General features: G+C 40.0%; 1 protein-coding gene across 4 annotated transcripts in view; it reads left to right on the top strand.

The window, feature by feature from the left end:
- The window catches only part of DCLK2 (doublecortin like kinase 2), an 83,154-nt gene that overhangs the window by 54,568 nt on the left and 1,796 nt on the right, over window positions 1-26,790 (top strand). For 2 of the 4 annotated variants that reach the window (XM_081021353.1, XM_081021352.1), the window contains 8 exons: window positions 2,253-2,310; window positions 4,652-4,771; window positions 7,429-7,575; window positions 12,128-12,261; window positions 13,137-13,214; window positions 15,527-15,623; window positions 16,861-16,941; window positions 23,148-23,264. In XM_081021353.1, the coding sequence (XP_080877479.1) occupies window positions 2,253-2,310; window positions 4,652-4,771; window positions 7,429-7,575; window positions 12,128-12,261; window positions 13,137-13,214; window positions 15,527-15,623; window positions 16,861-16,941; window positions 23,148-23,264 (832 nt within the window). Of the gene's footprint in view, window positions 1-2,252; window positions 2,311-4,651; window positions 4,772-7,428; window positions 7,576-12,127; window positions 12,262-13,136; window positions 13,215-15,526; window positions 15,624-16,860; window positions 16,942-23,147; window positions 23,265-24,007; window positions 24,090-25,618; window positions 26,063-26,790 lie in introns of those variants that run through there. The other 2 variants (XR_013990583.1, XM_081021354.1) reach the window with 2 other exon arrangements.

The following is a 26,790-nucleotide window of genomic DNA, read 5'->3' as shown; positions in this document are numbered from 1 at the left end:
AACCTAGAGACTTCCAAGGAGGAGGGTTTCTGTTTTGGTTGGGTACCATAGAATGCACAGGCAATGCACCTGAAATGGCACAATTTGTATTGTTGCCTCTTTGAGGACAGCCCCTGTATAAAAAAGAGGAGCTCACACCAAATGGAAAAGTATTCATGAATGATAGTAATATATATAATCAAGTTACTATTCACACACCCAGTGTTAGTAGTTGCAGTGAACTCTGTCCAGTTACTCTACAAGTATGGGAGACTCCCCACTTCAGACAGTCACCCCCCAAGTCATAGAAGGCAACAGTGGCTAGCGTACTGTTCTTCAGTCATGTGAATGGGCCCTACTTTTCAATGGAATATTGCTTTTATAGGCTACTACAATTCAAATCGTCATTAGACTAACTTCTGCATAATTGTCCAAGTATTCAATAATAACTGGCTCTGTTACTGAAAAATCCTCCAGTTTAAAAGTAAAGGGCAGCTTTAAAAGTATAGGGTTATTCTGGAGGTGGCTTTCATCAGTGGGAGAACTCTTCTAATGTTGCAAGAGCTTCTCATGTAAAAAGAGAACTTTAGCACAAAGCTTCCACGAGCACAAAGTGTTGCGCAATCTCTTCAGCAAGGCCTTGTACAACGTCTCATACCTGTGCTAATACTATCTTACACAAAGTCTTCCTCTACTTCAGCAGTTCACAGAACACTGCCACTACCATAATTTACCTCGTGGGATGCTGGATCCAATGGGCTATGTCCTATCCCATTGGCTCCAGCATCCCTACTCCCAAATCTACACTTCAGGTAAGACCAATCATTCTATTTCTTCTGTTTGCACACTTCTGGATGCAGCCCACTGTACTCCCTTCTCAAAATACTGCTCAGTCAGATACTGCAACCTCCCTTTTGTCCTCATCTGTAGCCAGTTGTAACTATGACAACTTAGCAGACGCAGCTCTGCTTTCACACCAGGGATGCTTTGCTGCACTGTATTATTCCATAACAACCATCCTTACTAAATGCAATTCCAGTGCTATATGCTTGTACACCATGAAACTGATTATACCTGAAGCAAAATATCTTCACCATTATTACTGCTGTAGCTGCTCAAACTAACTGGACACTATTGACAGTATTTATTTATTTTTAAATCCTGCTGCTGTCAAGAAGTCTTATACAGTAGGAAGGAATGGGGGGGGGTGCTACAGCTGTACTGTATGAGCCATTTCACACATTACGTGGGTGCAGACCAGTGTAATCTTCTGTACTCCTGGCAAAGACTTGCCACAAAACCTTGCTTTTCAATGAATGTACAAATTCTCTCATGTACTAATTACTTTATTAAGTGTGCCCTTTAAAACAAACAAAAACAAAAAAACATCCTCAACGGAAACCTTTAAAAATGCAGGGTGTGGTGAATTGCATTCTCAGTGAGTTTCTAGTAAAAGTAATTACCAACCATTGAGTCATTTTCATTTGAGCATGCCTACAAATGGGGTTTCATGTTGATGAGATAATACTACATATACTCAGAACCATAATGGCTATGTCTTTCATTCTGTGTGATCATTTTAATGGACACTTTTGCAACCATTTTGAAAGCCATGTACCATAAAATATTTTTAATGTTATTCTTTTGCTAAAGTCTTATAATACTAGATTTAAAATGCTTTCACCTCTTAATCCTGCAGCACTTAAACATGGAAAATAACTATCCATTGTAGTTTTCAGGACATGACATTTAGAACGGCGGCCGCAGACTTCTTAAAACAAAATTTCACAGAAATAGGTAGAATGGCCACAGAATTTTTCTCCTATAGGTTGTCTTCAAATGATTTTTGTGGTCCAATAAATTTTATACTACAGAATAGCTGATCTAATTTTGTTTAATAAAAAAAAAAAAGTTAAAATGAACCTTTCTACCCCTGAGACTTTGAAATACCAATCCTGTAAAAATTGCCACATGACTGCCAGTTAAAGAGCTGAATGAAAGGTACAGAACATCTAACATTAAATCAGGGACAAAATGCGACACATTAGGTCACACTTGAGAAAATCATAGTAGAAAGCCTGCGTTTGGTAGTCAAGGCAACAGCAGACATGACTTGCTGAGAAACAAAATAAAAGCAGATATACCTTCTTTCTGTCATCTGTTCACATTGATGAAAGCAATTTTATCATCACTACATTCAGACAAAAAACCCACATGTTGAATAAATCCTTGCATTTCTGCCTGATATTCCTCTTTTGTTTCTCTCTTTGTAGGTCTACTGGGAAGGAGTATGCACTGAAGATTATAGACAAAGGAAAATGTTGTGGAAAGGTATGAGAGAATATAGAGCTATAGCATTATAAGGTGGGGAGATGCTTCCATAGTAATCTTACCTGATTTCAAGAAAAGGCAGAATTATAGAGTTTTAAACTCACAGATAGTTAATTTGTCAAATTCGGCTTCGCTTAGAAAAAGTATTTAAATTTACAATTCATCTGGGCAAATCCCGCCAACCATGTATGTATATTAATTTTGTAGAGCTGCATCGATATTCACAAAAATTATGTTTAGTCAGATGTAACAAAAAATTATGCTTAGTCAGATGTAACAAAACATTCATCAAGATAGCATTTACATTGCCCGTGAATTTATTATTTGTAAGTCAGCAGAAAATGTGTCTCATCTGCATCATTAATTTAACAAAGACAAAATAATGGATGCGTGCTTGGGTCCAAACCAGCATCACTAGGACAACAGTGGGAAATTCTAAAGTGCTGCTTCAAAGGGATTGAAGTTTATGTTCTATATAAAGAAAATGCATTAAATATATGGATATATTTTGCTTCAGAGTCTTGAGAATGAAGGTAAGTATTTTGGAGTAAAGGTGTTTCCAGAATTCACCCATCAGAATTTGCCTTTAAAGAGTTGCAGTGTAATGCACCTTGCAGACCACAATAAGAGATTTTCACATACCAGTCCAGCTTTTTAAATCAGTCCTATTTTAAGAAAACAGATGTTTTATCAGTGTTCTTTGTTTTATGTATTTAAAAATAACATATACCAAGCTGCAGTGTAAATCTCCAGATGGTAACCACAGTATATTAAAAACCATAAACAATGTAAAACAACAAATTTCAGAATAAAACACACACAGTAGAGAATGCTTAAACAGTCCAAACTTTGAAGTCATAATGAAAGCATAGCAGGAAGGATGTCATGCTGTCTTTCATGAGAGGACATTCCAAAGTTATGGGGCTACGACAGAAAAGACCCTGAACTTAATTTAAGATGATAATTCTAAGCACAGCCTCAGTGATGCACGGGGAAGGAATGTTCATATGTGAAGAGACTTTACTGAGGGTAGTTAGAACCAAGAGCCTTTGATATTTTCATGCAGGTGAAAATATTTGCTGAAAGGGGCATCTCTTCTTCACCATAGTTAAGACTAACAACCGTTTGTTTGGTTCCAGAAGCTTCCAAACTTCTTGCAGCTTTGCCAGAGGAGAGGAAGAACATTAAATCCCAACCATCCCAATAATCGCAGACAAAAATACTGATGAAGCTATCTTCAAAAGCTTCTTACTAATTGTCAGTTGCTACTTAAACAATAGTTCACTAAATCAGCGGCACCATGCACAGTAAATTTAAATAATCATTAATAGGTAACACTTTAAATATCACTAGTCTCTAAATTTCACACATTATTTGATATTTATTATATTCCTTCTGATACACAGTTAATTCAACTAAATATAATAAATCCCCTCATTTTCTCAGTTGATCTGATTTATTTTTTTTAAGGTTTATAACTATAAACCATGTTTTAAAAACCCATTCATATTTTGTTTTTCTTTTCTCCAGCACACGGTTGTTTGGAGCAGACATATATGTTTGTTCCAGAAAGACTTTTGATGCTCTCACATATTGGGTTTCAAAGGTGCGATCTGTTTAAGCCACGTCTAATGTGCCACATCTTCACAGGAGGAAATGCACGCTCAGCATGTGGGTTTTTTAGTAACTAAATAGTTAGGGTAAAATTATCGAAACTTCACAGATTTGATGCAAATTGACTTCCCAAAGCCATTTGTTCAATGGTATTTTATGGTGTAGGACAAATCGCATCTAATTTTTCAGGCACTGCTCATGTTCATCAGTCATAGAATGCTCACATGTACTTCCCGCAGGGTTTTCCACAAATGCATGAAGTGCATGTTGTTAGAATGTTTGTACTGTGATAAAGGTGAGGTTTCTGGAATAGTTGTTTTGGTGTCTTCCAGAGTGTTACAGCAACCATGGTTAACTGTAAAATAAAGTGGCCGGCCCTCCTGGAGTATACCCAGTTGGTTTCTTGTAACTGAAAACGTCTAAAGATTTACCTGATTTAATCAAATGGCATGCCTTGTTTTTCATTTTTAAATCAATTTAATGAGGAACATTTTGGAAGCCCTTGGTAACAAAGGATTTATTAAATCGTTGAGCCTATACCTATGTTGCTTCACTAGAGATATCTCGATAACTACAGTGTAAATGTTGCGGAGAAGAATAGTGGTGGAAAGCTGCACTGTAGGAAGCTGCTTTGTCATGTGAAAACTATATCTTAAAGCACATTGTTACAAGGAAGATTTGTCTTGGTTTGTTTTTCCCTTCCTCTCCTCTTCCCAATAATAAATAGGAACACTTGATTGAAAATGAAGTCTCCATACTGCGCCAAGTGAAACATCCCAATATTATCATGCTAATAGAGGAGATGGATACTGCAACCGAGCTCTACCTGGTGATGGAGTTGGTCAAGGTGAGAGGCTTTCCATCACTGAATATGAAGATACTGAAAGTTCCAGGGTCCAGTACCTATGCATAATAGTCATGGTACAGAAAACAATGTTGGGACGCAATGGGACTTTCCTCTCCCATCCCAAAGTAGTTCCCAGCCCCTTTTGAAATTCCTGTTCAGAGTGATAGCTGGTGTTCCTATGTGCCTTAACCTGCAAATTTTGTAACATGTGAAAATGATAATTATTTCTGAAGTCTGAGTCTGGCACATATGACTGTTATATACATTGCATTTACATGCTAAGTTATCATGGATATCCAGATGTAGAAATTTGCTGCGCAATCATGTTATGTTTCTGCACTGTTTTAAAATTGCAATTTAAAATTAATATTAGATTGGCATGTAACCACCTATGTATAGCATAAACAGCCACCACATTATAAATTTCCAGGTTTCCTTTCTCCCTCAATTTTTTTAAATGTAGGAATTCTTTATCCAGTTCTTATTTACTTTCAGATTTCACTTCACATTTGGCAGAAGTAGCCCTTTAAAGTTAAATAAGAGCATTTTTGTGTCCAATTTATTTTTCTTCATATTTACCTCTGCTAGAAAGCACATTAAAAAGAAAAAACCTTTGTTGTTTGCAATCAATGGTTGAGAATTGTCAGACTTTAGAGACTTATGCCAATGAGGCAGGTCCGCAACACATGTAATGCCCATGAAAAATGTCTGCTAAGATTTCATTATTTTATATTTCAATTGAGACTTTTGTAGATTTTATTTTTTAAAAGCCATTCTTATATCTCCCAGTGAACATGGCACAGGGATTTTTAACATTCATAATTAAGCATAAGGGATTTGCTGTCTAGTATAATGAAGTTAGATGCTCCTAAACTCCATTAAAATCATGCACTGTGGTGCTTTTCTTAGAAGTAAGCCCTACTTAGTTGAACGATATTTCATTTACCAGCAAGAGTGCATAGGAATGCAATGTTAAGCACACAGTGAGCATTCTAGTTCCACTCATTTTGGTGAGGTTTAGGTATGTGCAACTTTCACCCTATTGCTTCCATTGTGATTTCCCCAATATTCATCATCATCATTTTTGTTCGACCGTCAGTCAGAAAAAAAGTACATTTTATCAATACACAGTTAAAACATCCAGAAAGATTTTAAAACTTAGCCAACACTAAAATGGGCTAAACAGATAGCCCCATATCAATACAGTCAATTATAGTCTTGCGACGCTTAAAAGGTAAAAAGAGAAATTTGGCCACCAAGGAAGGTATAGCTCTAGTGGCGTTATTCAGCAAGTGTAAAACCTGGTTTTCTCTGGGTAGGAAGCTGAATTGACATAGGAGAGGGTCTATAAAATTTTGTCTAAGCTCTGCATAAGAAGGGCAAGTCAAAATAATATGTTCAGTGGACTCAACCACACCCATGGCACAATGACAGGTTCTCTGGGCGTATGGTACCCCCCTGTACCTTCCCCACAATATCGCAGAGTCAAGGACATTTAATCTAGCCGCTGTAAGAAGTCTACGGTATTCCACATAATGGATTTCTGCAAGGTAGGGGGCTGGTATGGTCCGATAAATCTGGTCCCCTAGGAACATCCCTGGTTTTACCTGGGCTATGTCCTCTTGTCTGGCAATGTCACTCAGTCTCCGGGAGATCACAGCTCTAGCTTGATTGTACGTCATAGGCTCAAAGTAGAGGTGAGACAATCCGCAGGATTGAACCTCATTAATGACCTCCCTTTCCCACGATGATTGGAAATCGTCCCTCAATATCAAGGGGGCAATACCCACTGGTTTAAAACAAAGCTTGAGCCATAGCCAGAGCTTCGTCTTCAAGGCCACATACCGTAGGGCTTGCCAGCCAACCTCTAATCTCATAACCGCACCCGCTACCGAGGGGGGAATCCTAAGGATGGCTCTAAGGAATCTCGTTTGAATAGAATCCAGTTTCAAAAAATCCCTACGGGAGCCTAAAGAGATGCCCACCAAAAGAAGGGGGAGGACTTTCATTTGAAAGAGTCTCATTTGAAAGAGTCTCAAAGCTATCTTCACTGACTGAGCCTGATTCTTAGCATATAGAGATCTAATCTGGATGGCAGCTTTAGATGCGTTAGTTGTTATATAGTCTCTATGGGCCAGAAAAGACCTATTTGACCGTATTACTTGTCCCAGATATTTAAAGCAGTTAACCTGCTCTAGGGGGGTCCCGTTCATCGACCATCGATGGAGTCTCGGGCAGAGAAGACCATGATCTTGGTCTTAGCATAGTTGGGTTGGAGCTCATGCTGATCACAGTATTCATGTAGAGCTTGCAACATTCTCCTCAGTCCAATAGGGGATCTGGCAAGAAGTGTGGCGGCGTCCGCATACAGAAGAACGTTCAGAGGTCGGCCTGCTAATTTGGGGGGGTGGAAAGCATCATTGGCCATGTGAGTCACCAGTGAGTTAATATAAAAATTAAACAATGCTGGGGCCAATAGACAACCCTGTCTTACCCCTCTGGTGGTGGTAACAGGGTTGGAGACTAGGCCTTTAGCCTGATTCTCAGAAAGGGCCCAATATTGCATAATGGGGGGAAAATCTGATTTTCCTTCAACAGTTATAAAATATGATGGATTTTGTTTTGTTTTAATTATTTGATCCTCCTGACCATTACAGGGAGGAGACCTTTTTGATGCTATCACGTCTTCAACAAAATACACAGAGCGTGATGGAAGTGCAATGGTCTACAATCTAGCCAGTGCACTGAAATATCTCCATGGTCTCAGTATCGTTCACAGAGATATCAAGCCAGAAAATCTATTGGTATGTTGCCTGTTTCATGTTATTCTCCCATCTCTTTGCCACGTTAATGCAAATTCATACCTATATGTTAAGTGCTGAGAAGCAAAGTGTGTGTGTGTGTGTGTGTGTGTGTGTGTGTGTAAAGAAACACAAATAACAGTGTGCCTAAATTCTATCTGCTTTCATAAAATATTGAAAACAATCTATAACAATACTTTTCAGTTTAAATATTACATTGTTAATATTACAGCGACAATTTGTTGTTGACAACGGACAGCTGGACATATAAAGGGCTCCATTACCTTCAATAGCTTAGGGGCTCATCAAACCTAAATCCAGCCCTGGTTATATAACATCTAAACAGAACCCATCCAATAATCTGGCTGCTTAATTTTGAACCAATTGAAGTTTCCGAGTCATCTTCAAGGAAAGCCACACCTGCAGCATATTGCAATAGCCTAATACAAAACATGAGACGATCTGTGTTAATGCTTCCACTTCCCACACGTTAAGAACATTTGAAACCAGATCAGAAGGCACCATGTGAATCTCCCTACACAAAGACATACATTTGATTTGATAGCATTTCTAATAAATGCACTTAAAAAAAGCTTAGCTCTTGCCTGACGGCTGAAGTAATAAAGTGGGACTCGAACACAAACAAACTTCAAAGTGCTATTTCGTGCACGTATTTACTTTAAATTCAATAAGGTGTGCTTTTTTAGCAAATAAGTAGCAAATTAGCTGACAGTGCAGTCCTAAGCAGGTTTGCTCAAAAGGAAGCTGGTTTTAATGGGACTTGTTCTCTAACAAATAAATCTGCTTTGGGGGGTTGGGGAATGCTGGATGCAGCACAGCGAAAGGGAAATCAGGGGACATGCCTCCCCTTCTCTTTCCACAGTTGGAACCATCCTGAGCAAAGCTATGTTTAAGGGATGGAATCACTGTCAGTGATTCCAACAAACTCTGGAATGACTTGACATGAAATCCAGACATGAGACTATATCATATATGAGGGATTTCTATTTTGTTTTGCCAGGAGAGGGATATTAGGAGAGATATACAGGTAGAGAGAGACAGACAGCCCTTTTTTGTAAGCAAGTTTTCATATATGAATACTGAAAGTGGTAAAACCAGTATCTATTTTGTGAAATATTTTATCTCTTTAATAATGTTCCCAGTACAAAAATATCCTTAATAATAACTTAAAGCAAATTTAATGTGAACATTTTAATACTTATGCTTGATTTGTTTCTCTGTGTGGAAACTGCAGCATGCAAGAACTGAGTGCTCACTTACAGGTACAGGCTGTGATTCACTATTGTTGATCCTGTCTGCTTTACAATAATAACAATGACATCAGGCACTTAAGTGAGTTGAAGCTCTTGGGCTAATCTGACACTTTAAGCTCTCATTAGTAATCAAATCAGGTATAAATAGGCACAGATGCACTTTTCACTTAGAAAGCCTAAAGAGATTACTTGACAGATGCCATGATTGGCATTGATTTGCAGGTTGGAATGACATAGTAGTTCTTAATGTAAATTATTTCTCATCATTGAAATACATTTAGTTGCTAGATATAATGTCAGCCACTTGTCTGATTTGCATTCAACTTTACCAGTTCTTCATTGCTATATGCATATAAAATAATGGATCTTATATGTGATGTTTTGTCAGGAATCATGAGACTTTCTTTTATGGCTGTGAGGTACTGCAGTGCATTACATTTTTGTTTATTTAATGAAAAAGGCTTTCTGCTAATAATTGTTCCCAAGAGTGATAAACAATCAGAAAAATCACCAATAAGAACTCACCCAATAAAACGATATGATATAATCCAGCTATACATAAATTGCAATATAAGAAATTCTAAGAATTATTCTTATAAGAAATCATCTTAAAAATATGCAATAAAAAGTTTAAACTAATCTTCTAAAGCAAAGTAAACATTGTTACATTGTTGAGTTCCTGCAGCTGTTTTAGCAGGGGTCTTTGGGTCTTGGGAGAATGTCCTTCTGTTATGTGGGGAAAGGGCATTGTCATGAGTTTGAGAGTGTCAGACTCCTCTAAATTTCTTGATCCATTAAGTGTTAGAATTTTATCAAGGTCTGGGGTGTTAAGATGGGTGCCAGACTTCTAATCCCTGGATCTAGCAAGTGTTAAAAGCTCGCCTCCTCGGTGATGGGCCATTGCAAGAATCAAAGGGGCTCAAGGGGCTCGTGTGAGATGACAACTGGCTCCCTCAACAGATAAAGCCAGAGTTTAGAAAGTTATGTGAGCTAGAAGCTGGATTCAAAAAGCTGCAGGCTGGAAAGGCAGAGAGAGAGAGAGGCCATGGCTGTGGGAGAAACAAGGCCCTTTTGAGGTAGAAGCGTAGAGTTGGAAAGGACCCTAAGGATAATCTAATCCAAACCCCTGCAATGTAGGAATATGCAGTTGTCCCATACGGGGATCAAACCTGTGACCCTGACATTATCAGCACCATGTTCTAACCAACTGAGCTATCCAGCTTGGAATTTGTCAGTTTTGTTGATGATGGAAACCCCACCATCGCAGACTCAGGTTGTATATATGTGTAAATTAACCATATATCATAAAGACACCACAGTCTCCTCTGTGCCTCATTTCCAGAAGAAAACATGAACCCTGGGTAAACACCAATCGTTTTTCATAAGGCCTGGTTTCCAGACCCTTGATCTCCTTGGTTGCCCCCTTCTGCACATGTTGCAGCTTGTCAACATCCTTCTTAAATTGTGGCACCCAGAACAGGACACAGTACTCTAGGTGTGGTCTGACCAAGACAGAATAGAGCAGGGCTATTACTTCCCTTGATTTGAGCACTATACTTCTGTTGATGCAGCCTAGCATTAGCTTTTTTAGCAGCTACATCACACTGTTGTCTCTGTTGCACCTGCATGATTATCTCTATCTATCTTTATTATGTTGCTAACTAAGAAAAAAGGCACACTGGGCAATTAAACAGGCATATTTTAGAGATGTAGTTGATCTATGGTATGCCCATTGGAACTATATGCCAAATGTTTTATGTACTTTCTTTTACTTCTTCAAAGAGTTCCCTGACAAGTATAGTTCAGAAGTAAGTAACATAAGAAGCTCTGTAAGGCCTTCTAACACTTCCCTCAGAATATCTTCCCCACCATTTGATTCTTAGTCATTGATTTTGTAACCAAATTTGACTGTTAGACTATTTACATGCTTAAGTAGGCAGCTGCTTTAATTAGACTTATCCACAGACTTTGCTAATTCCACCCACCCACAAAAGAGACTCTCCACAAAAAAACAATTGATTTGCTTTTACAGTTACCCATTAAAATTCCTTGATAATGGTGCGTTGAAGATGAGAGCCTGTATGTTTGCAATGTATTAAGACCCAGGACACATCGCAGTCTCACTCAGACTGGGTGACCCATCTTCCCTCCCTTGGGTTTTGAGTTAGCCCAGGTGATAACTGATTGCTCTGAGGGCCATGAAACATTTTTTTTTCATGGCATCTAGATTGGCTGGGGAGAAGCATCTTTTTCACCTTCTTTGGAGTTCCAGCTTTAAAGGATAATATATAGCAGCCCTTTGTTCTGGACAGAATATTTTTTTGTCACAAGTTTGTTGGTGGGTGGAATAGTGCATGTGTTCATGAGAGAGTATGTATGTGTTTATGGCATGTTTGGGGTGAAAGGACGAGTGTCCTAACAAACTAGCCACGGCACAGGGCACCAACATAGATGGGAGGTGCTTGTAACAGTCACATAGCCCTGATTGCTAACTGCCCTGCAATGTGGGGGCAACTGCAAGGTTGGAACCTGCTTTTACTGACTCATGGGACCCAGCACAGGGTTTTCCCTCGGGAAGGGCACTCAGGTGAAAGCAGCATGGAAAGCCAGGCCAATATATTGGGGGGATAACTGCTTAGGTTCCTGTTTTATTCTGTCTTATGGGTTTTGGATTTGATTGACATGAATGCAGGTTTAAATAAAATGGTAGCCTTCATATGCCAATCCAGTGTCTGTCTCATTCTTGTCTACTACAATATTACAGTGGTACCTCGGGTTACAGACATTTCAGGTTACAGACGTTTCAGGTTACAGACTCCGCTACCCCAGAAATAGTATCTCGGGTTAAGAACTTTGCTTTAGGATGAGAACAGAAATTGCGCAGCAGCAGTGCAGCGGCGGCGGGAGGCCCCATTAGCTAAAGTGGTGCTTCAGGTTAAGAACAGTTTCAGGTTAAGAACAGACCTCCAGAACGAATTAAGTTCTTAACCTGAGGTACCACTGTATTGCTATTAGGTCTTAAGTATTTACATCACTTGCTTTCTACAAACTTGTTGCCACCTATTGATGAACATTAGAATGCATTTTCCACTTAGAATGACTGGAATGTGTTTATCTACTTGCATGGGGCAGGGTAGCATTTATATTGCACTTTCCCCCTCAATACACTTTGCATGCAATAATTCTTAGCAACAATCCTGTAAGGTATTGTCCCGATGTTTCTCCACTAACAAGTTATTATTCCTTCTCTGTTTTCTCCTCCCTTCACCCCTCCACCCCAGGTTTGTGAGTATCCAGATGGGACAAAATCGCTGAAACTAGGAGACTTTGGACTAGCCACTGTGGTTGAAGGACCCCTCTATACAGTCTGTGGCACGCCAACATACGTAGCTCCTGAAATCATTGCAGAGACAGGGTGAGCATGCATTATTAAAATGGGGTTTCTTATTATTGTGCTTGGTGTAAGAAAGTGTGTGCGCAGATTTTAATATGTTTTAAGAATAGTTATAGAGTGGTTGTGTATAGTTGTTTGAACAGGAAATATATTTGAAATCAGTGGGTTGTATCCAGCTAAGCTTTACTTGGAGTAGACACATTGAAATTTATAGACCTAAGTTAGCAATGTCTGATTTCGGTAGGTCTACTCCAAGTACAACTAATGTTTGATACGAACCCATTTATCCTAAGGCCCTGTATAAACAGGTATGTGCTTATGTAGGCTTGATTCAGTGTTCTACCAGACTATTGGGTTTTTTCAGAGGCTTGCAGAAGCCATAGTCTTCTGATTAAATGGAAGCCATAGGCTTCAGATGAAATGGAAAACTTTGGTTTGGCAAAACCGCGCAAGTTACTAATCAAGCTGAAGATGTGAGAGGAGGGATAGGAAGAAAGGAGTTTGTGAACACCAAACCATCATTTGACATTACATCTGAACAAAGCCAAATATTATTTTCACATTGGATAATATATGGAATACCATGATTTTGAGTATCTGAGATACAGACAATAGACATTTTATTATATTCCATATAATAATATGGACATGTATTCTATATAATAATATCTGGAACAAATTAATCTCAGCCTGGTCTTTACTTACTTCTAGGTCAATAGCAAGCTTTGTCAAGCTTTGCTTGAAAATTTGCTGTTAGTGTGCTGCTAAAATTAGAAATTAAAATGTCACGAACCAGTAAATTTGTATAAACCTGATAACCTCCTGTGCAGAATCTTGTAGTGCATATAGAGGAAGTACCTTAAAGATGTCATTACCCCCCCCCTCTTTTTTTACAGTTATGGCTTAAAGGTCGACATTTGGGCTGCAGGTGTCATCACATTCATACTGTTATGTGGATTTCCACCATTTCGTAGGTAAGTAGTATGAAGTGACATTTAAAATGGATGATCTGTTCCTCCCTATGCTACATCACTTTCAATCTTTAAATTATAAATATTATAAATACTGTTTCTTCTCCCATATTTCACAGGCCATATATCTCCTTCCTTCCTTCCTTCCTTCCTAATTCTGTTAAGTGTAATGCGTTCAGTTTATATGCCATCAGAATATTCAGAAAGAAGAGCAATATTTGTTACAGGAAGAAATGAATAGGCTATATTGTTTGTCAAAGGTAGGCAAGCAAGCCTCCCAGCATCTTTGTCACCTTGTCCTTGAGTCTCTTTCTTCAGAACCCATCTATTGTATTAAGCATGCAGAGCTTGCCCTCTAGTGTTAGAACTTGGACTTGGACATCTTATAACTATAATCAGCATATTGTGTTAGAACATTCACGTGTCTGATGTCTTTAGATTCCCAATTTTCATTTATTACAAACCTTTCGGTGGTCAAGTTAGCTGGACTTCTTGAGCCACTTCATATATTCATCAAATATAGGGGCTTCCAGGAGTGCAAAAAATATTCATATTAGAATCATAGAATTGTAGAGTTGGAAAGGACTCTGAGGATCACCAGTACTTCTCCCTACAATGAAGAATCTCAACTAAAGCATCCATGACAGATGGCCATCCAGCCTTTGCTGTAAAACCTCCAAGGAAGGAGATTCCCACCTCCCATGGGAGTCTGTTCCAGTGTTCCACTGTCAAACAGCTCTTACACTCAGAAAATTCTACTTGATGTTTAGTCGGAATCTTCTTTCTGGGATCTTTTGGGCCTTGTCTCTGGAGCAGGAGAAAACAAGCTTGATCTATCCACCATGTGACAGCTCTTTAGATACTTGAAGATGGATATCGTATCTCCTCTAAGTTGCCTGTTTACCAGGTTAAACATACCCAATTTCATCAATCGTTCCTCCTAAGGCTTGGCTTCCAGACCCTTGATCTTCTTGGTCGCCCTCCTCTGCACCCATTCCAGTTTGTTAATATCCTTCTTAAACTGTGGTGCCCAGAACTCATGTATAATCTTCCTTATTGATTTCCCCTTTCTTACGTTTCTTGAACATTTCCTTCTTACCTCTTGGCTCATCTCTAAGCTCCTTTTGCAGAAATGGTCCTTAGCCTCATGAAAGGCATCCACAGCCCACACAGCATAGTTCACTAATCAGAGTTAAACAAAAAATGAAATTTTTGCTCACATCCTGTAGGGCAGGAGTCGGCAACTTGTGGCCCTCCAGATGTTGTTGACAGTTCCTATCATCACTGTTCATTGGCCATGCTGGCTCTGACTGATGGGAGTTCAGCAACATCCAGAGGGCCACAAGTTAGCCACCTCTGCCATGGGACATGGCAATAGGAAGAGGTAATCAGTTCTGGTGAGCAAAGCAGCTTCCATAAATCAGTATACCAATGCAAAGGAGACTGAAATGTTAAGTAAAGGGTGGTATTCAACCAAGTTATATACAGAGTAGAGCTATTGAAATTAATGACTAACTTAGGTCCATTAATTTTAATAAGTCTCCTCCAAACAAACTTAGTTGAATACCACCCAAACATTTCAGAGTTGTACCCCCACAACTGCAAACCTCGTCTAGCTGTTCCTGCCTTGAGCTATGAGGGCAGGCTTCAGTTTCTGCACAATTGAATTCAGATGACTGTGCTTTTTTTAATCACAGAATGCTGTTTTATGTTTCATTTTATACATATTGTTGTACACTGCCCTGCTATTTTATGATACGGCAGTATATAAATACTTTTAAAAATACTTTTATAAATAAATATAAATACTACTATATAAAATCCTGCACAACATATAATTTGAATCCAAGTGTGAGAAAATGATATGTTCCTTCACTGCTCAGGATGGGAGCAGCTAGAACAGGCTAGCATCTCTTCCCTATTTTGTATAATTGCCCATAGTAACCGACTGTTTGATGTGTAGGGAGAATTGTGCCACTTTAGAGCCACTGAGGTGTTCTGAAGTCTTTCACTGACAAGAAGCAGCCAGAAACCTGTTTTCTTGACTTGTATGGCTTAAATAAATTGAGTCCAAAGTTGTATAAGAATGAAAATTAGGGCAGAGTGATATGGATCTAATTGTTTGTTTAATTGTCTCTATTACGTTTATATTCTGAACAGTGTATTATATTTCTTCTTGGGTATTCTCTGAACAGAGAGCAGTTTGCAAATTCTGAACTAATCAATAAAAATAAATAAACATAACTTTGTTTTTTTTAGCTTTCATAAATGATTTTTAAATTGACATGCTTTTTCTTCTTGGTTTTGATCCACAGTGAGAACAATGTGCAAGAAGATCTCTTTGATCAGATCTTGGTTGGAAAGCTAGAATTTCCCTCTCCATACTGGGATAATATCACTGACTCTGCTAAGGTATTAGGCTGTATTAATGATATTAAAGCTGAAGCTATGTTTTGGTTTTTGGTTTGGTCTTTGCTACCCAAACTGGTTGCAGAGTACGAAAGACACCAGAGCCATTGCTGGGAGAACAGACCAAGACAAATTGTTTCAATAGAGGCTCCCGTGGTAATGCAGCTAGCTTGACAGCTATTCTTTCATTTGGATATTAAAACATCAGCCACTGCAGTGGGACCAGTTCAGTGAAGTGATTAAGGAAAACACTCAAGTTCACATTATTTTCTGAAAGTCAAATGAGTGGTGGAGTTTCATATTTGAAAATTATTGGACAAATTAATAGGTTTTAGGTAATATGCTGACAGGTGCTCTGCTAAATCAGAGTACGAACTTATCCATATCAAAGGTCAGTAGAATAGGTCAGTAGAATATTTATGCCTAGATGTGGGCAACAATTGACTGTAATCATGTGACATTGAGGAGAATGTAATTAAGTTCACGTTTCATGCCTGTTTTGATTTATGACACAGCTGAAATGTTCTCATTTTTGTTTCCACTTTTGTAAAGTAAAATGAAACACAGGTACTAGGCTCCTATTTTCTAAATAAGAAATAGATGCTTTTCATTTGCTGTAGGGGATCAGGACCCCTTCCTTTGGGCATGGGCCTATATTGTAAGAATAATGAATTCTGCAGTAGTGAAACAGCAATATTTGTTCCTGGGCAAAAGCAATTCCACCTCCACCACCTCCAGTGTGTTCAGTCAATGGCAGTGTGATTTTTAGATGGAACGTGTTGCTGTAAATATCATGGGCTTTGCCTCCCAAGAGGGAATTCCCGGTGCAATTCTCTTATCTCAAAAATATGGCTAACTTCTGACACAACCCTCTTGCTACAGCTTTGTGGGATGAGGGCTTCCCCATTTTAGAGTGTAACCACAGCCGTCAATATGCTTTTAAACGGAAGGTGAGGATGCACTTGAGGCTTCCTTTTGCGGTCTGCTTAGCATCCTTTCCCCAGCATCTGTGCACTTTATTGCTTCTGCACAGCCAGAAATAAAGCTGCCCGAAGAAAAATCTTAATTGGGACACATACTTACTTACTTCATTAGAGACTATTTACCAAGAGAACGTAAACTCAAAGTCTAGTGGGCATGAAGATCGAAAGCAAAAATTGTGACAAAAGCAGTCTCCCATTTTTAATACGACTATAAATTGTGCTCATTCCTTTCCTCATGTTCCCCCCCCCCCTTCCAGGAGTTAATTAGTCTGATGCTACAAGTAAATGTGGAAGCGCGATATACAGCCGCTCAGATTCTAAACCACCCCTGGGTGTCAGTGAGTAAATACTTTCTTATGTTGCATGTTTATGCAAAATTAATTCTAAAGAAGCCCACCCTGTGTTAAGTCCTAATCTTCTGAAATGCAGTTTGGCACATCCCCCAGCTAGGTTCTACCTTTACGCTGTTACTCCAAAGCCGCTTGCATAGTCTGACATGTGCTGCTGCTGTTGTTTTTTAATGCCCCAAAAGATCTTCCATCTAGTTGCATGGTCTGTATTTGAAGGCTTCAGAAGACGTATGGGTACTTGGCGGCCCTTGTTTTCAAAACAACTGAAGTTTCTCTCAGTCAGGGCTGTGCAGAGGGGGAGGGCAGCTTGGGTACACTTGCCCCCGGCCTCAGAGTGCTAAACTGACCAGGGGCCCCATCAGGAATCAGCTGCTTTTTTGTCTGAGTTTTTATTCTAAGAAGACTCCTGCCCCTGGCCTCAGATAAACTCTGCACGGGCCTGCTATCAGTGTTGTGATTATGACAGAATTGTACTTCCATGTCAGTTTTCTGGTAGAAGGAGACATTTTTGTTGCTGGCAGAAGGTTGGCGGTTCGAATCCCCTCAACTGGGTGAGCTCCCGTTGCTCGGTCCCTGCTCCTGCCCACCTAGCAGTTCAAAAGCATGTCAAGGTGCAAGTAGATAAATAGGTGCCGCTCCAGTGGGAAGGTAAACAGCGTTTCCATGCGCTGCTCTGGATCGCCGGAAGCGGTTTAGTCATGCTGGCCACATGACCTGGAAGCTGTACGCCGGCTCCCTCGGCCAATAAAGCGAGATGAGCGCCGCAACCCCAGAGTCGGCCATGACTGGACCTAATGGTCAGGGGTCCCTTTGCCTTTACTTGATCAGTGGAGATAGGTAGCCGTGTTGGTCTGCCATAGTCAAAATAAAAAAATCCTTCCAGTAGCACCTTTAAGACCAACTAAGTTAGTTCTTGGTATGAGCTTTCGTGTGCAAGCACACTTCTTCAGATACACTGAAACAGAAGTTGCCAGATCCTTCTATATAGTGAGAAGGTGGGGAGGGGTATTACTCAGAAGGGTGGTGGGAATGGGAGATAGCTGAGATGAGCCTGCTGACGACTCTTAACGACTGTAATAGGTCTTACAGGAAAAGGCAAGGGGTGAGAAGGTGAGAAATGGCTTAGTCATGTATAATGGGATAAGAATCCAATGTCTTTGTTCAAACCAGGTGTCTCCATGGTTTTAAGTTTGGTAATGAGTTGCAATTCAGCAGCTTCTCTTTCCAGTCTATTTCTGAAATTCCTTTGTAGTAAAACAGCTACTTTGAGATCTTGTATAGAATGTCCTGGGAGATTGAAGTGTTCTCCTACTGGTTTCTCTGTTTTGTGATTCTTGATGTCAGATTTATGTCCATTTATTCTTTGGCGTAAGGTTTGGCCTGTTTGTCCAATATAGAGAGCTGAAGGACACTGTTGGCATTTGATGCCATACACAATGTTAGATGATGAGCAATTGAATAGTCCCGAGATGGTATGTGTGATGTTGTTGGGGCCAGTAATGGTGTTGTCCGGGTGTATGTGGCAGCAAAGTTGGCATCTGGGTTTATTGCAGGCTCTGGTGCCAGTGTCCGTGTTAAGTCTGGTTGTAGTATTATTGTGGGTTAGGAGTTGTTTAAGATTGGGTGGCTGTCTGTAGGCAATGAAAGGTCTTCCTCCCAGAGCTTGAGAAAGAGAACTGTCATTGTCCAGGAGAGGTTGTAGATCTCTGATGATGCGTTGTACTGTTTTAACTTGGGAGCTGTATGTGATGACTAGAGGTGTTCTGTTATTTTCTTTTTTGGGTCTGTCTTGCAGCAAGTTCTCTCTGGGTATAAGTCTGGCTCTGTTGATCTGTTGTCTAACTTCATCTGCTGGGTATTTTAGTTCTGAAAAGGTTTGCTGTAGATCTCTTAGGTGGGAGTCTCTGTCTGTAGAATTGGAACAGATGCGGCTGTAACGTAGTGCCTGGCTATATACAATGGACTGTTTGGTATGTTTGGGATGGTAGCTAGAGGCATGTAGATATGTTTGTCGGTCAGTTGGTTTACGGTATAAGGTGGTGTCTATGCGCCCATCCTGTATTTTTATAGTAGTGTCCAAAAAATGTATTTCTTGCATAGATTGATTCATTGTAAGGTTGATTGTGGGGTGAAAATCATTAAATTTCTGGTGAAAGGTGTCCAGGGTCTGTTGACCATGTGTCCAGATGATAAAAATATCGTCAATGTATCGTAGGTACAAGAGAGGTTTGAGTGGGTAGGAGTTTAGGAAACGTTGTTCTAAATCTGCCATGAAGATGTTGGCATACTGTGGGGCCATGCGGGTGCCCATTGCTGTGCCGCTGATCTGAAGGAACAGGTCATCACCGAATTTGAAGTTGTTGTGGGTAAGGACGAATTGGCAGAGTTTGGTGGCAAGGTCCGCTGTGGTTTTATCTGGAATGGTGTTCCTTATAGCTTGTAAACCATCGTTGTGTGGGATGTTGGTATACAGAGATTCCACATCCATAGTAGCTAGTATAGTATTGTTGGGAAGATTATTTAAAGATTGTATTTTCCTCAGAAAATCTGTGGTGTCACGTACATAGCTGGGAGCACTGATGGCATATGGTTTCAGAACAGAGTCCATATAACCGGAGACACCCACTGTAATAGTGCCAATACCTGAAATGATGGGGCGTCCTGGATTTCCTGGTTTGTGTATTTTAGGTAGAAGATAGAAAGTTCCTGGTCGAGGTTCTGTTGGTGTGTTGGTGAGGATCTGTTCTTGGATGTGTGGGGGTAGTTCCTTAACAATCTTGTTCAGTTCTTTCTTGTATTCTTGTGTGGGGTCTGAGTCCAATTTTGTGTAAAAGGCGGTATTGGAAAGTTGTTTGTGAGCCTCCTGAATGTAGTCAGTTTTGTTCATGATGACGACAGCTCCACCAGTGGAGCTGTCGTCATCATGAACAAAACTGACTACATTCAGGAGGCTCACAAACAACTTTCCAATACCGCCTTTTACACAAAATTGGACTCAGACCCCACACAAGAATACAAGAAAGAACTGAACAAGATTGTTAAGGAACTACCCCCACACATCCAAGAACAGATCCTCACCAACACACCAACAGAACCTCGACCAGGAACTTTCTATCTTCTACCTAAAATACACAAACCAGGAAATCCAGGACGCCCCATCATTTCAGGTATTGGCACTATTACAGTGGGTGTCTCCGGTTATATGGACTCTGTTCTGAAACCATATGCCATCAGTGCTCCCAGCTATGTACGTGACACCACAGATTTTCTGAGGAAAATACAATCTTTAAATAATCTTCCCAACAATACTATACTAGCTACTATGGATGTGGAATCTCTGTATACCAACATCCCACACAACGATGGTTTACAAGCTATAAGGAACACCATTCCAGATAAAACCACAGCGGACCTTGCCACCAAACTCTGCCAATTCGTCCTTACCCACAACAACTTCAAATTCGGTGATGACCTGTTCCTTCAGATCAGCGGCACAGCAATGGGCACCCGCATGGCCCCACAGTATGCCAACATCTTCATGGCAGATTTAGAACAACGTTTCCTAAACTCCTACCCACTCAAACCTCTCTTGTACCTACGATACATTGACGATATTTTTATCATCTGGACACATGGTCAACAGACCCTGGACACCTTTCACCAGAAATTTAATGATTTTCACCCCACAATCAACCTTACAATGAATCAATCTATGCAAGAAATACATTTTTTGGACACTACTATAAAAATACAGGATGGGCGCATAGACACCACCTTATACCGTAAACCAACTGACCGACAAACATATCTACATGCCTCTAGCTACCATCCCAAACATACCAAACAGTCCATTGTATATAGCCAGGCACTACGTTACAGCCGCATCTGTTCCAATTCTACAGACAGAGACTCCCACCTAAGAGATCTACAGCAAACCTTTTCAGAACTAAAATACCCAGCAGATGAAGTTAGACAACAGATCAACAGAGCCAGACTTATACCCAGAGAGAACTTGCTGCAAGACAGACCCAAAAAAGAAAATAACAGAACACCTCTAGTCATCACATACAGCTCCCAAGTTAAAACAGTACAACGCATCATCAGAGATCTACAACCTCTCCTGGACAATGACAGTTCTCTTTCTCAAGCTCTGGGAGGAAGACCTTTCATTGCCTACAGACAGCCACCCAATCTTAAACAACTCCTAACCCACAATAATACTACAACCAGACTTAACACGGACACTGGCACCAGAGCCTGCAATAAACCCAGATGCCAACTTTGCTGCCACATACACCCGGACAACACCATTACTGGCCCCAACAACATCACACATACCATCTCGGGACTATTCAATTGCTCATCATCTAACATTGTGTATGGCATCAAATGCCAACAGTGTCCTTCAGCTCTCTATATTGGACAAACAGGCCAAACCTTACGCCAAAGAATAAATGGACATAAATCTGACATCAAGAATCACAAAACAGAGAAACCAGTAGGAGAACACTTCAATCTCCCAGGACATTCTATACAAGATCTCAAAGTAGCTGTTTTACTACAAAGGAATTTCAGAAATAGACTGGAAAGAGAAGCTGCTGAATTGCAACTCATTACCAAACTTAAAACCATGGAGACACCTGGTTTGAACAAAGACATTGGATTCTTATCCCATTATACATGACTAAGCCATTTCTCACCTTCTCACCCCTTGCCTTTTCCTGTAAGACCTATTACAGTCGTTAAGAGTCGTCAGCAGGCTCATCTCAGCTATCTCCCATTCCCACCACCCTTCTGAGTAATACCCCTCCCCACCTTCTCACTATATAGAAGGATCTGGCAACTTCTGTTTCAGTGTATCTGAAGAAGTGTGCTTGCACACGAAAGCTCATACCAAGAACTAACTTAGTTGGTCTTAAAGGTGCTACTGGAAGGATTTTTTTATTTTGATCAGTGGAGTCAGTCCTGACAGTGCCTCTAACATGTTGGGTGAGAGGAGGGGAAAGAGGCTCAATTTCTGGTCTGCACAATGCATAACCAGAATGGACAGAATGTTTAGCAGTATACAAGTAGTGAAAGAGCACTGGAGCCTGGCAGCTGATGCCTGATTTTGTTAAGCTCTCTGACTACATTGGGATGATTGCAGTGGCATGAGGAATCTGTGGTTTTCCAGAGGTTGTTTAACTACAGCTCTCACAAGCCATGACATTGGCCATGCTGATTGGGACTGATGGGAATTAGAAACCAATAATATACAGAAGGCCACAGGTTTTCTACCACTGCTGTACAGGTTTCAAAACTACTTTGAGCATTCACATATTCAGGCAAATACTCGAATACACCTTATGTGTCAAATGTCGATGGCAGCAAGCCTGGCTACATGGAGAAGCACTGAAGGGACAACTACTTTCGATTGCCTGGAGTAGAAACCTCTGTAAACCTTCATTTTACAACATGGGAAAGACTGAATTTTTCTGATGAGGGGAGGGCGTTGCACGTCATGATGGTAAGGGCAGGGCTTGCCTGCATGCCTCTGCCCTCTTCCATATGTTCAGATTTCAATGAGTCCCTGAACATGCCTATTGTGTGTTGACATTTTAGTGAATCGCTCAAAAGAGGCATGGGTATCTGGGAAATAAATTTATTGTGCTTCATTTGAAAACTTTTAGTTCCACTGTGTTTTCAGTTTGTTACCTTTCATTTTGTAGTTATTTTATTTTATTTATATCCTGCCTGTCCACACAAAGGAGCCCAGGGGTGGCAGTAGCATATACTGTAGAGAATCTTTTCATAGCCTGCATGTTATCATAGCATGAATTCATGATGCTCTCCAAAAGTCCATCAATTTTGATACAATCACAAGGCAGAAGGCATCTAAAGATAAGCTCTGCATTGGATTAACACCATAGGACTAAAAAGTGCCTATCTGTGTCCCTTAGCAGCCACTGGGATTTAGAACTGTTTAGTTACAGTTATCTATCACACCCAGAGATTTTTCCTTCTTGGTTTTATGTGGCAGAAGGCTCATAATGTGGAAAAGTTTGTGTACAGGCTATTTCATGTCCAGGCTAATTTGTCATCCCACTCCAAAGAAAGAAAGAAAGAAAGAAAGAAAGAAAGAAAGAAAGAAAGAAAGAGGGCTTGCAATGCTCTTCTGCATGCTAAAGTGCTATTCTCTTTTTTTCTTTACAAAGGATGATGCCTCCCAGGAAAATAATATGCAAGCTGAAGTAACAGGTAAATTAAAGCAGCACTTTAACAACACACTACCAAAACAGAATAACCCAACCGCAGGGGTTTCTGTCATCATGGTAAGCAAATGCATCATTTTTATTATTTTACTAATCTACTATCAGTCACCTGCCAGCTCCCCCATACCACCCACCCTCAGAAATGCCATTATGAAATCCTTCCATTGAAAAAGAGCAGTGAATAATTTTGGTTGTGTCTGTTTTCCCCCGTGCTGTGGATGCATTTTTAAGAACAACACTTTAAAAGGAGCTGCTGACGTTTTTTGTGTTTAATATTTTTTGTTTTATAATTGTGTAATTTCACTTTAAGCAAACAGTTCAGACCTATTTAAGTCATCTGTTATCTTTGTGTCCAGTCACAGATAGCTTTTAGCTATTCCACCTGTGCTCTAAAGAATTTTTATTTCATAAAATACAGCATTTTGGCAATGATGTTCTTAAAGATGCTACCTTATGTTAGCGGCTTTTGTTTGCACTGCTACACAAATATGCAGCACCAATAGACATTGTTATGCAGTAGGAAACCAAAGTCATTTTAGGTTTGGGGAAAATCCTAAGATTTCTGGAAAGAATTATGGTGGTGCCTTAGCCTATGGCCCTGTACTCACTTACCTCTAGGTAAAACCCTGTCATCATGGGTAAGCAAGAAGTATAAGATTGCCCTGTCATTGTACATTTGTAGCTACCTATGTCAGCTTATGAATGACAGTTTAAAAAGTAGCATTTTATTTTAGAATGAAATACAGCAGTAGAAGGGGGAAAATACTTTAGACTGATGCTGTTGCTTGCATTTCATTTGACAGTTTGACTTGACAGTCTGAGGGGCCCCAGAACTTCATACTTTGCATTTTTGAGACTTATGGATAAACCTGAAGCAGAAACCTGGTATAAAATATATTATTTAACAGAGTGATTTTAAATTCTAACTCTTAGCTGCTCGCAAGTTTGCACGCCTTTAAGCTTGCCTCCAGTATAATGCAGTTTCTGGCTTCTTATTGGTGTGGAGTTTTCTAATCCTCTGGCCTGATGGTTTTGTTTCTAGCCAGTGAAACACACTGCAAACACTACTTACGGGTTTTCGTTGCCTTTTCTCCTTCCCTGCTGATTAAACTGCTGCAATACAACTGAGTAAATATGTATAGGGTAGTGAGAAGAATATGGAGATGTGTAGTGCTGACTATAGTCACTTGCTGCATTAATTAAAGGGGAAGGAAAAAGCCATGATGATTTTAGTATTGAGGTGTAGAACGTATACAATAATTTCCGTAGATGTTCGAAGCCTACCTGTTTGGCTCCTCTTCTGAACTAAATAGCCAACCTGTAATCACAGGTTGGCTTGTACATTACTAGGAAGTACAGGGAAAGTGCATTTCTTCTGTTCATGTTTCTGTGGCAAGGTTTGTAAGAGGAATTTGGCGTCTCCTGTGTGGTGAAGCATGTGTACACTTAGCTCAAGGGCAACTTGCTCATCTTCCCACGAGAGGTGGTAGTGGTGGTGAAGGCATACATAAATTATTTTTTATCACACAACTGCAGAGGTGAACACAACTAGAAGGGTGTATGTTTTTGATTCTGACACACATTTTCTTTTGGGCTTCCCAGTTACGTGCAAAGATCCCCCCAGAACCTATTGCCAGTATTCTAGCAACTTGGTCCCATTGTATACTGTGAATGAACCATTTCTGTATATTTATATAAGAAATCACAGCATACAGGGGACAAACAGAGATGAGGAGAAATGCCATAACAAAGTCGTCCTCACTTTTTACTTTTAGTATCTATCTTTATTTGTTATTGAGCCCTAAGAAAATACATGTTTAGGGAATGTGGTAAAATCATCTCCACATCTGTTCAGCAAGCATTCATTTCCTGTGTTCTGCTGTATACAGAATTGTCTTAATTCCAATTTATTTTCAGCTTTGCATCACAAAACAGTTCTTTCACTGAGATTTTGAGTTAAAGCAGACATGGCCCTCATGTGGTAGAAGAATGAAATTGCATCTTTAAAAAATACAATATGCTGTTTCCCCCTTGGAATCTTAAGATATAATGGGTTGTATCCAATGTCAGTCTGACTCGGGGTAGAGCCATTTAAACTGATAGACATGACTAATGACTACCTCGGGTCCATTAATTTCAGTGGGCACATTCTGAGTAGGGACTATCGTTGCATTAAAACCATTTACTTAACTAGTTCTAGTGCTACCTTTTAATTTCAGAATAGGGTTCTTTACGTTTATAAATGTTGCAATACTATTGGTTCTGCTTCAAGTAAGTCTAGTGTCTGTCCCTTGCTTTCTTCTTTTGCTTCCTCTCCCAATGCCTGCATTGCTTTCCTCTGAGTAGGTCCAAGGCAATGGTATGTACTAATTACGATGCTTTCTCGCTACATTAAAAATATGTTCTTTTTTTAGTTTGAAAGAAAAGGAGAAGTAACCAGATAGCAGTCTGAAGTGGGGATGTCTGTTAAGTGATGCAGACGAGGCACATGGCAAGCTTTCATTGCATTTATATGTTTGCGCCATAGGTACCATTTCAGCCATGCATGGTGTTTTGTGTCCTGTGTCTTGGGGTACAGATTCTTTTTTAAAGTAGAACTTGTACTGTCTGCAGAAAGGGAAGATAACGGCTCTCCCGGGATGCTATGTGTTGGATTACTGATCCATAATCCCCAAACTGCATCACTACCACTGCCAACATGGCCTCGTGGATGTGCATTTCTGTGGTCACCCTCATAAAGCAGATAGAAATAACTAAACTTGTATTCTGAGGCTGTTTAACACACTCATGAGAATGAAAGCTTTCCCAGGTGGTACTATTTTAGGCTGCAAGTGTGTGGGGCAAGATTGTATGTTTGAAATATCTCCGCCGCCCCCCCCGCCCCATTTCATCTGGGACCTCGATGGTCATACGAAATTTGTATATCACGGGGGAAAGATTCGTCTTAGCTTTCACCCTGTTGTGCTAGTTCTGAATGTGAAGGAATTCTTCTAGTTGTGGGAATAACTACTCCCGCATCAGAAGCCTGACGTGGAAGAGTTTATGAAAAGCTTTACAGCTAGGTTCTGGTGACCTCCTTAGATGATAACCACAGCTCCACTTTGTGTGGAGTGGTGGCATTAAAACTAATGCCGCATTGATTTCTATTTCTCCTCTAAGCATGGATTTAACTCAGAGTGTCCTACTTGCTGCCTTATTGATTTAGGGTGTATTCATAGGATGCAGTGTTTTCTGTACAAGTATTCTCAGTTATCCCCAGCTTCTTGTTCTGCCTAATTTGTTTGTGCAAACACTGGCATGGTCAGTAGCCATTCCTGATATCCTTGTTGCTCATTCTGCACCACTGTGATTTCAGGATTTGGTGGAGACTATGTGAGCTTTAACCTGTGGATGGTTGGAGCTGCTCACATGGGGGGGGGGAGGGAAGTATAGTATGTAGAAGAACACAACCTCTTTGCAAGCATGCATATGTAGTCTTTGAAGTAGAAATAAGTCTAGCATTAAAAACTCATGTTACTTTTATATCTTGTCCTAAAGCATGTTAACCAATTCTGGTTAATGTGTCCTGAGCTATATGAGAAAACAA

The sequence above is a fragment of the Podarcis pityusensis genome (genome assembly GCF_964106645.2).
Source record: "Podarcis pityusensis genome assembly, chromosome: 9".
In the NCBI taxonomy this organism is placed as follows: Eukaryota; Metazoa; Chordata; class Lepidosauria; order Squamata; family Lacertidae; genus Podarcis; species Podarcis pityusensis.
Note: the sequence above shows the minus strand (reverse complement) of the source record. Positions and strands in the feature narration are given on the sequence as shown.